Source organism: Condylura cristata, unplaced genomic scaffold, assembly GCF_000260355.1.
Source record: "Condylura cristata isolate star-nosed mole 26May11 unplaced genomic scaffold, ConCri1.0 scaffold00014, whole genome shotgun sequence".
Taxonomy (NCBI): Eukaryota; Metazoa; Chordata; class Mammalia; order Eulipotyphla; family Talpidae; genus Condylura; species Condylura cristata.
In genome coordinates this window covers 44,216,809-44,228,483 of record NW_004567115.1, presented here as the reverse complement: position 1 = coordinate 44,228,483, position 11,675 = coordinate 44,216,809, and the positions used below count along the sequence as shown (strand labels likewise).

Here is an 11,675-nt window from a genome sequence, read left to right as displayed (position 1 = left end):
ATGTCACCAATAATGTGTTCATCTTTCTACAGTGGTACATGTAGAGAAAATTGCATGGCATAAATATATATTTCTAAGCATTTTACAAATAAAAACCTACAACAAATTTTCAATAAAAAGGGTATGCATGATCTATATTTCCAGAGGTTTAGAAGTGAAAATATAAGCTATTGGGCATTATGGGTATACAAAATTGACTTAATAGCTACACTAAGTATAAATTAAAGGGAACACACATATATACATATATGATAACCTAGCAGCAATCAATATGACTATTATTTGAGGCCTATGTTGACCATGCAGATTATTATCGCAAATAAGACATGACATATACAACAAACTAAACTGTATAGCATCAACTGTTAGGTAGAAATTCAAAGAATTCTACAATTTAAAGGAAATAATTCTATAGGAAAATGTATTCACATTGAAAAAAAATCTATATACTCATATGTAATCAAGACACTATTTAAAATTTTAAACAAAATCCATCAAATGAATAAGCAGTTACATGGCAAAAATTTATTCTTGAACCACCAATACTTGCCTAGATACCATAATCTGCATTTTGCTATCTAACTTTTTATAAATCCATGTAAATAGTAGCCCAAAGGGACCTAGGTGAATACACTAATGTCAGACAAATACATTTTAAATTAAAAAGTTGTTAGAAGCGACAAAGACATTTGTCTTTTTTTTTTTTGAAGATTTATTTATTTGTACATACAGAACTGGGGTACAGGCCAGAGGCTCAGGGGCGGTGAGAGGCTTCACCAGAGACAGAGTAGGGCACAGAACAGACAGATTGACGAAGTACACTGCTGAGGGGAGCAGCGGGTGGGCCAGGAGAGGTCTGCCGTGCCCTGTGGTCACCTCCGGGGCAGGCGGGAATCGAACTCATGCGGAAGCGGCTTTAGATTCTCAGTGCTGTGCTTTAACCCGCTGCGCCACCAGGGAGGGCCGACATTTGTCTTTTTTATTGCTAATATTGTTAAATGGGTCAGTAAGAAGATCTAAGAATTATAAATATACATGTATCAAGCCACAGAGCCAAAGAATATATGAAGCATACATAGACCTAGATAGATAGAAGGGAAAAATATTCAATTCTACAATAAAAGTTGGAGACCTCAGTATTCTGCTATAAATAATGGGTAGATATCTAGACAAAACATTCATCAGGCAATAGAGGACTTCAATACTATAAACTAACAATGCTAACAGACATATACAGAACATTTTACCCAAGGGTAGCAGAATATATATTCTTTTCAAATGCATATAGAATATTCTTTAGGATAGAATACATACTAATCCATAAACCAGTCTTCCATAGTTCTTTTTAAAAATTGAAATAATTCAGGGCTCTCCCTGGTGGTGCAACGGGTTTGAGCACAGCACTAAGAAGCTAAAGCCACTTCAGCATGAGTTCGGATCCCCAGTCCCTGAGGAGATCCACATAGTGTGGCAGACCTCTCCTGACCCACCAGTTGCTCCCCTCAGCAGTGTACTTAGTTGATCTGCCTGTTCTGCTCCCCATTCTGTCTCTGGTGAATCCTCTCACCACCCCTGCACCTCTGGCCTACACCCCAGTTCTGTATGCATAAATTAATAAATCTTTTTAAAAAATTGAAATAATTCAAACTATTTTTTGTAGTCATAGTGGAATGAAGCTAGTAAATAATGAATGAAAACTGGAAAATCAGTATGCATGTGGAAATTAAACAATACATACTAGCAACCAACAAGTCAAAGAAAAAATTACTAACTGGGGAAACTGGAAACTATTTTGTGATGAAGAAAACAAAAACAAAACATACTGCATATAGTAAAAACTATTCTGAAGTAAATTTATTATGTGTCTACATTAAAAAAGATCCCAAATCAACAGCCTAACTTTGCACTTTGAAAAAGTTTGAAAAAGTGCTTTGAAAAAGCACTCAACTTTGAAAAAGTTGAGCTAACTTACTCAAAAACTAGCAGAAAAAGAGCAAACAATCCAGTGCCAACAAAGGAAATAATAAAGATTAGAGAAGAGATAAATGAAATAAAGTAGAAAAACAATAGAATCAAAGGAACCAAATAAAAGATCAACAAGATTGACAAACTCTTAGCTAGGCTACTAAAAGATATAAATAAACTAAAATTAGATATAAATGCAGAAATATTACTATTTATAGAAATTTAGAGAATGATATGAATAATTATATAACAAACTAGATAGATGAAATGGACAAATTCCTAGAAACACAAATTTTTTTAAATGAATCTAGAAGAAATAAAAAGTCTTAACATCCATGTGACAATCACCATTTCAGTCGGTATTATTGATTCAATCAGTAATAAAAAATTATCCATCAAAGAAATTTTCTGGATTAAATGTATTTAATGAAACATTAAAAAAATAACTGTTAGTTCTATTTAAATTTTTTTTAAACAATAGAAAAAGAAGTATTTCCTAACACATTCCATGAAGCCAGTACTTGGTCTCCACAAAAACTTTGTTTTCTGCATCAAAGAACATTGTCAAGAATGTAAAAAGGAGATCTACAGAGTGAAAGAAAATACTTGCATATCACACATCAGATACGGATTTAATATCCAGAATAAAGAACTCCTGCAACTCAACAAGAGGAAGATCACAAGCCATTCAAGAAATGAACAAAGAACTGGAGTGGATGGTTCTCCAAAGATCTACACAAGACTAAGAAGCACTTGAGGAGAAATTCAATATCACTGATGACTTAAGAAAGGAAAATCAAACCTTCGAGATACTATTTCCCACATAGTGAGATGGCTTCAGTTAAAAAAAAAAGTGGAAACCCAAATATCCATCAACAGATGACTGGATAAACAAACTTGGACACACACACACACAATTATTCAGACATTAAAAGGAATGAAGTACTGATGTGTTGCAACTTGAACTTTTGAAAACACTACACTGAGGAAAAAAAGACAAACATAAAGGACATACGGGAAAACCTCATTTGATTGTGTTTAGTCTTCCTGTGCCTCACAGTACGTTTCTTTGTGGCAACCTAAGTCTTTTAGCTTCACTTTTTCCAACAACATTGACTCACTTCATGTCTGTATCACATTTTGGTAAATGAAATATTTCAAATTCTTTCATTATTATTGTTATGGTATCTCCGATCAGCAATCTTTGACATAACTGTCATGCCATGAACCACACCCGTTTAAAAAAACAATACAAATTCAACAAAACAAATAAATGGGTGTTCTGACTGCTTGCCCTACCAGGCATTTCCCGTTTCTCTCCTCCCTTCAGACCTTGTTCCTTGAAACATTGAAATTAGAGCAATTAATAACAATGGTCTCTGTGCTTAAATAAAAAGGGTGAGTTAGACACCTGTCTGTTTAAGTCAAAAGGCTAGAAACAAGAAGGCTTACTAAGAAAGATACGCTGAAAGCCAAGAGAGAGCAGGCTTTTATACCAGCTAGCCAAAATGTGAATGTAAGAGAAAGTTCTTAAAGGAAATTAAAAGTGCTACTCCAGTGAACAACAAATGAGAAGAAGGCCAAACAACTTCACTGCTGACGTGGAAAAAAATCTGTGGTCTGGACAGAAGATCAAATCAATCACAACATTCCCTCCAGCCAAAGCTAATCCAGATCAAGGTTCAAACTCTTCAATTCTATGAAGGCCAAGAGAGGTGCAAAAGCTGCAGTAGAAAAGTTTGAAGTGTAGTAAAGAAGGGATCATGAGGTTTAAGGAAAGAAACCATCTCCATAACAAAAAAGTGCAAGGCAAATGCTATAGAAGCTGCAGTAAGTTATCCAGATCGACACTAAACAACAGATTTTCAGGATAGAAACAGCCTTCTTGGAGGCTGTCTAGGATTTTTATAGCTGGAGAAATCAAAGGCTGATTGGTAAGATTCACTTACCATTTTGAAAATCCTAGGGTCCTTAAGAAGGGTCCCCACTCTACCTATGCTCTATAAATGAAATAAAGACTGGAAAACAGCACATCTAACTATGACATGGTTTACTGAGTATTTTAAAGGTCACTGTTGAGACTGGCTACCCAGAAAGCTTCCTGTTAAAATACTAATGTTTATGAAGCTGGTCACTTCAAAACTTTGATGAAAGCACAAATGAATTAGAGCCATTCCCATAACTAATAAAATTTCCACCTATAGCCCATGGATCGAGGAGACATTTTTACTTTCAAGTCTTATTAGTGATTACATTTTGTAAGGTTATAGTTGCTATAGATAACCCCCCAACAGATAAGGGTAAATTGAAAAACTCATTGAAAGGATTTGCCAGTCTAGATGCCGTAGAACATCCGTGATTCACCGAAAGAAATCAAAGTATCAACATTAACAAGAATTTGGAAGAAGCTGATTGCACACCTTAAGGATGACTTTGAGAAGCTCAAGATTTCAATGAAAGAAGTAACTACAGATAGGTAGAAAGGACAGGACACTAGAATTAGAAATAGAACCTGAAAAGGTGGCTGAATTGGTTGCAATCATAGGATCAAACTTTAACCTCTGAAGACTTGTTTTGAATGAATGAGCAGAGAAAGCCATTTTTTTTTTTTTGAGATGGGTTCTACGCTGTGTGAATATTATTGAAAAGACAACAAAGGATTTACAGTATTACATAAATTTAGTTGATAAAGCAGTGACAAGATGAATGACTCCAATTTTATAAGTTCTGCTTGTAAAACGCCATGAAACAGCATCATTTGTGACATGTCTTTCCTAAAAGGCAGTTAACTAGTGCGGCACAATTTGGTTTCTCTGTCATATTTGAAGAAATTACCATAGCCACCCCTGCCTTCAGCAACTATCACCCTAAATCAGCCAGTCATCAGCCTGAGGCAAGCTGAAAGGATTACAACTTGTTGCATGTGCAAATGATAGCATATTTTAGCAAGTTTTTTTTAAAATGTAATAGTTTATTTTTACATCATATCTTAGCAATAGCAAGTGTTTTTAAATTAAGATATGTACATTGGTTTCTTAGGCATACTAATATTGCACACTTAATATATTGTTGACAACTTTGATAGCATGGTGAAACAAAGTATGTGATTTGCTTTATCTTATTACACAGACATGGAACCAACCTGGATTACCTCCAGTGCGTGCCTGAATGCTGTGATTCCCTCTGTGTGATGCATGCATAACAGGCAAGTTCACAGTAAGAGGAGGTGGACTGGAGAGTCCCAGGGAATTGGAGACTGGAGAGGAAAGGAGAAACTGGGATGATTTATGAGCCATTTTTATGGGGTGATGAAGTTTGGAAATTTGAGCTGATGGTTACATAACGTGATTATACTTAACAACCACAAAATTGTATAATTTGAAATGGTTATGTAGGTTATGCAAATTTCACCTCATTTTAATGACTTTTAATGACTTTACATAGAAATAATATAGGGTTTGTTTTCCAAATACATTAATTTAAGGTATTACTTTCTAGTCTTAAATTGTTCAGTAAAAGGCAGTTAGCAAAGATTTCCTAAACCCGTTTTCTTTTTACCACAATGGCAATTTTGGATTCTTTCTAGTGCCCTAATATTAAAAGTACCTTTTATAGGTATGAATTTACTTTTTTTGATTGATAGATTTCTTGTGAATTCATAATTTTCTAAACTCAATTCTTTAAAGAATTAGTATTTTTTATATAAAACTTAAGTTTTACACGAGTTCCTCAATTTCGATGACGTTAACTTCTCAATTTTTCAGGTTTTAAATTGCTCTAACAAGGATTTAATTTCATTGGGTAATCAAGATCCAGAAGTCTTTCACTTTTTATCCAACTATGCAAATAAGCAACCATATGAAACTTACATTATTATTCAAAGGTTATAGTCATACACACATCAGTGTTAGCAAATACCTTAAATTTTCACAAAAAAGGCTTGTTATACAGGATAAAGAAAAAATATGTCATTAAAGTGTGGACTTGATACTACCTTCAACTAGGCCATCACTTCTTATAGCTACATGGTTCATTTTTGTATGGCTTAAGAAAAGACTCAGCTCCTTTCCTCATTTTGGGGCCTCCCTGGTGGTTCAAGTTCAGCACTACAGAGCCAGCAGCAGCCGCCTCAGCAAGAGTTCCATCCCCTAGCAGGGGGGTGATCCACAGGACTCTGCAGACCTCTCCTGACCTGCCCCCTGCTCCCCTCAACAGTGTACTTTGTTAGTCGGCCTGTTCTGCTCCCCACTGTTTCTGGTAAATCCTTTCATTGTCCCTGCATCTCTGGCCTGTACCCCAAGTTCCATATGCATAAATAAATAAATCTTTAAAAAAAAAACAAAAACCTCAGAGATTTCTGGAATATTAGAAATGAGGTCTCTATAATTCTAATTATCAAGCAAGCATAAAGATCAACTGCTGTGCAGTTCACCACCTCTCCTAGTTGTCCCGATACTCTGAACACTTAGAAATATGCAGACTCACCTTTTTTTGAACCAGAACTCTGTAAATTAGCTACGCCAGTGGTTCTCCACCAGGGGTGCCTTGGCCCCCACAGGATGTTTGGCAATGTAAGTGACATTTTTGTTGTTTACCTTCAGAGTGCCAATGGCACTAGTATGTGGGCTCCAGGGATGCTGCTAACCTACAACCCAGAGAGCAGCCTCGTACAGCCACGAACTGCCAGGTCCAATGCCAACCTAGTCTACATTAAAGGTCTAGCCGTTGCCAGTCTTCCCTGAAGCTGCTATCCCTTTTTTTAATGTTACAAGCTATAAAATTGATTTGTACTAAGAAGTACTCGGCTATGCAATATAATACCAGGAAAAGTAAAGGTTACAATATTTAATAGAAAAATGACCGAGAATGAATTATAAAAAGAAATTATAAAATCAGAGATATGTCTGACCAAAAGTTAAAAGATTTTGTTCGACTGCAGATTAGTTTTAATTTACAGTGTAAACAATACAGGACAGGACTGAAAATTAAGAAGCAAAGCTAAGATTCTTGCTATATTCAATACCAAAAAAAAAAAAAAAAACCCTTTTCTATAAAATAAAATTTAAACAAGCAATGAAACCGATCTAATTTTATGTTTAAATTTCAACTTTCAGCACTGTACTAATCTTTACTGGCACATTAAGTCTCCTTTGGAGAAAGGAAAGCATATAAATTAAACTTTGTCACTCCTAATACTTCAGGTAGCATCAGAAAATAATACACCTAACAAAAAAAAGGAAGAAAAAGCATTGCATCCCAACGGAATATTTTTCACAACTGGCAGCACTGAATAGCACTTTAAAAAATAATGCTCTTTAAGATACTCTCCATTCCAAATCAGATTGTCCAAGAAAAAACAAATGTGCTATGTTTGTAACTTTCCCTCAATCTGTTAGTTTCTTAAAATTGGAAAAAAAGGGGGGGGGCAACAAAATGTACATTAAAATCTCAATTCTGGTTCCTGAAAGTCAGTTTAAAATAAAAAAGAGGTTTCACAAAATAAATACACTGAAGCAACTATAATAGTAATAACCTTTATTTAAAATACTTTTTAATCTAGGAAAGCTCATTTTACATGAGTCTCCAACTAATTATTAGAGTCAGAAACAAAGAAAATAAAATCAGAGAAAATCCTCTGTAGAAAAAATACACAAGAAACATTTCTACATGTGAAAAAACAATAAACAGTCTTGACATCTGAACATCCAAGTCTTAGTCTGAATTCCATCTCTCCTAGTGAACACCACTATCAACCTTGAGATCTGATTTGTTCTTGTCATTCTTCACTGAGTAGATGAAATATGTTAAGGTGTCTTTTTCATTCACTGGAATAGACCTAAAGTGGCACCCAACTATCTATAAAGAAAAAAAAAAATTGTGGCAATTAAATTATAGATTATTAACAGATTTCATAAACTAGGCAAAAAGACATTTTGTGAAAAGAAAAAGTACTAGGTGAGAAGTGCTATTTCCTTTAAAAATTACATTGTATTTAACCAAGTACCAACAGGATGAAAACATGATAAGAGGTGGTGTGATATCAAAACGTTCTTCAGCCCACTCAATCAAACCTACATTAATTAGCATGTCTATTTTTTCAACACTCTTTATGTTGGAATCTAGGAAATCAACATTTTTACTTTAAATTTTAAATACCATTATGTTTCATGCAATGGTTTAGGCCCTACTCATAGGGAAGGGATAAGTATGAAGTTGGAAACACACTATGAAATATCTTACAAGTATGTTTGCTACAAAAGAGATTTATTCATGCATGCATGCATTCATTCATTTAGTAGCTGTACTATCTGTTCAGGTTCCCTTAATAATTTTCTGAATGAAAGTGAGATGTGGATAATCAGAGGGATGTTCAGTGAGGTTTTCATTATGCTAATACAACACATGCATTGCAACTACCTAAGGTCTGCAAGGATAAGCTGAACTGTTCATCTGTGGATACAGAATCCAGAAGATAAGATTTTTTTTAAGGAAAAGTTATCCATGTGATAATTAATAGACTGAAAGAGTCATCCAACCCTGGATCACTTGTGAGTATCTGACTAGGTAAACTCTAACATTCTTGGCTATTTGGATTATAGTTATTTCTTGTTCCTTAAAAAAGAAAAAGCTCTGAAAATAATATTCTTCTAGATAGGCTGATCAAAAACTTCATTTTTTTTTTAGTTTAAAAATATATCCATATTTAAATGTAACATTTAGAATAATCTGTTTTTTACTTCTAAACTGTCCCAAAGGCACCATCACAGGTTACTATTTGTACACAGGGATAGTTTCATCACAACAGTCAACATGTATATTTATGATACAGAAATGTACTATACTAGATCTTTCAAATAAAATTTAACAATAAGTTGAGTTTTTGTTGCTTTGGCAAGAAAGAAAATTCTGGCAAAAAAGTTAATATGCTAAACCTTTACAGGGTTAAAAAGCATTCTGCTAAAGAAATGTACCTTTTGTTATCTTTTCTTATTCAGTATGCCTACTTTACAAAATGTTAAAAATTACATTGTATTTAACCAAGTACCATTTAACGAAAATGAATAAGAGAAAACTGATTTATATATATTAACATTTTTATTCTGTCTAGTAAACAATTTTATTCTACATATGATAATAGAAATATACAGATTCAAAGATCTCAATGTGATGCACAGACTTCTTGGTTCTATTATTCTCTAAGAATACACATAAACACACACACACACACACACATACTCAACTTTTCAAAATCCACTAAAGAACTAGATGTTCCATATCAAAGTACACTCCATACAAAAACATAGATAAAAGTCTTTGATATTTCTAGATGTTAGCAGAACATGGACACCTCAAAACAAAACAATCATCAGAACAAATTCTGAAATAATTAAATCAGCCAGTTCTGGGAATACTATTTAGGGCTTATCTGTAGACCTAGGCCATCAGAAACTTTAACAAAGACATCAGAGCTTTCTAATTTGTCTCAACTAGGTGTTCAATAAATATTTACTAAGTAAATGGCTTAAAAACCAACAGATTTCTAGACTGAAAATAAAAATTTTCTACTCAAAGTTTCTGAAGCCAGTATTAAAAGGACTAGCAAGTGGTCCAATGAGCAGTGATCACATAAGAACTCCCTACCTCAAAGGCAAACATTTTAGCAACCAGATTCTTCCACAAAAGATATTTAAATATTCTGATGTCGCCAAATAAAATGTATAACTACTGTATAATTACATGTGCTATGTCAACAATTGGATTAGCATTTAATGTTGCCATTTAAAGTTTAAATAGTGTAAAATTCATACATACCTCAACAAGTTGTGCTTTATTAAGTCCTGGTCTGGTTGGTAGCTTGAAGTGTCTTTTGTATCTCCGAAGTGTATTTACTTGTAATTGGTACAAATCAACCTAGAAAAAATTAACATATGTGAATTAGATCAGAATAGCTTTTGAAAATTTATTTCTAATATATAAAACATTTCAACTTCAGTACAAGACAAATTCAATTCTATTATTTAAAAAGACTACAAAATCAAAACTAGAACTGTATTAAATATGTTAATCTCCTGAGGAAAAAATAAGGCAAAAATGAAAATACACAAGTCAAACTGTATGACTGCATGTTTTTAATTTTGCTTTCATTTTCAGATTTAAGTATTTTTAAAGTGTGTTCACATCTCTCCATAAAGTCAGAGTGGACTATTTATGATTTACGCTTAACACACACAAAGTTTTATCTACCTCTGGAGTATCAATATCTTGAACAGGTGAATCTCCTCCATCATCATCGCTCCCTTTTCTCTTTCTTCTGTTTCGAACACTCTGAATTAAGTTTTTATGATAATCACAAATGTAAAGATGCCTTGCCTGAAACAGAAAAGTTTTATAGACTACTTACGATCACAGTAAAATATGTGTATTAATAAAACAGCCCATAGGAAATAAAGTTAGTCAAAACAGGCCATTGCTAAGACACAAGTTGCTTTCTACTCTTAAATCCCGCACCCAGTGCAAACATACCACGTCTGGCAATACAGTTAAGAGGATTGTGGGGGTGGAGTGGGGCAGGGTGCCGGTAAGGGAAAGGAGGGGGCAGAACAGGATGAGAATTCCAACCCTCTGGGTTTTGTCATCAAACTGCAGCGAGGGTGAACTAGATTCGTTAGGTCACAGGCTTTTTTCCTCTTTCTTTTCTTAACAAGGGGAAAGATGACACCCACAATTACACTATTTGGTAGTTATTTTTTCAACGTAAAGAGCTTATTTTAGTAATATAATGTATGCGTCCTCACCGTTCTAACGTAACAGCCGAGTTATAGTTGATGAAAACTAGCCAGTTTCACAAACGAGCTATTGGTTTCCTGTCCTAACTACAAGCAAATTTGAATTGTAAACTTTTCTTTGAGTAACGTATTTATCTGCAGCACGTTTGTCCAACAGAGCAACCTGAGTGTCCTCAAGTTTACCTTAAAAGTTTTTCAAGAACACATCCGTGGAACTGTTAATGCAGGCAGAACGTATCTCAAACTTTTCAAAGACTTTACTGACACACAGTCTGGAGAGCTGCAGAGTAACTCTTGAAATGGTGAGTTTCATAGCTCAGTAGTTAGCTACTCCTTAAAATAAAAACTAAGGACTGCGCTGACAGCCTTTTAACTTCGAGCCTAAGTGCAAGTTAAAAATATGCAGGGCGTGCATATGCAGGCTCTGACATCTTGTTATTCATTTACCGCCAGCCGGCGCTCGGAAAAGTGCTGAGGGTTGTTTTGAAAAGCTTCACGGATGGTCAACACCACACAGACGTGCAGGAGGACGGAAAAAGAAACCCCGATGGCTGCCAAAATCGGAGGGCAAACCCGGGGAGGCTCCGCGCCCCGCGCGCGCCCCCCGGCACCCGCCAGCCGAGCCGCGCGCCCCTCGCGCCGGGGGCTGGGCAGAGGCAGGAACGAGATCTTTCCAGAGCGCGGGGGCCGGTCCTGGCCGGACTCTGCTACCCCGGAACCCAGGGAGCGACTCCCCGGGGCCAAACGGCAGCTCAGGCAGCAAAACAAAGAAGGCGCCTCCATTCCAGAGGCGCTGCCGGGCTACGAGAAAACTACCCCGGGCCACGAGAAAACTACCCCGGGCCCTCGGCGCGGCGGTCCCCTTTGTTTGGCTTCTCGAGCTCCGCCGAGGAGGAAGGGGGAGCCGGGGCGGGGGCGCGGCCC

General features: G+C 35.7%; 1 protein-coding gene across 1 annotated transcript in view; it reads right to left on the bottom strand.

The window, feature by feature from the left end:
* Positions 1-7,485: 7,485 nt before the first annotated feature.
* The window catches only part of SAP30 (Sin3A-associated protein, 30kDa), a 5,697-nt gene continuing 1,507 nt past the window's right edge, over positions 7,486-11,675 (bottom strand). Inside the window, exons 2-4 of the mRNA XM_012724794.1 lie at positions 10,210-10,361; positions 9,778-9,876; positions 7,486-7,821 (exon numbers count right to left, since the gene is read on the bottom strand). Of these exons, the coding sequence (XP_012580248.1) occupies positions 7,699-7,821; positions 9,778-9,876; positions 10,210-10,361 (374 nt within the window). The 3' untranslated portion in view covers positions 7,486-7,698. The remainder of the gene's footprint in view (positions 7,822-9,777; positions 9,877-10,209; positions 10,362-11,675) is intronic.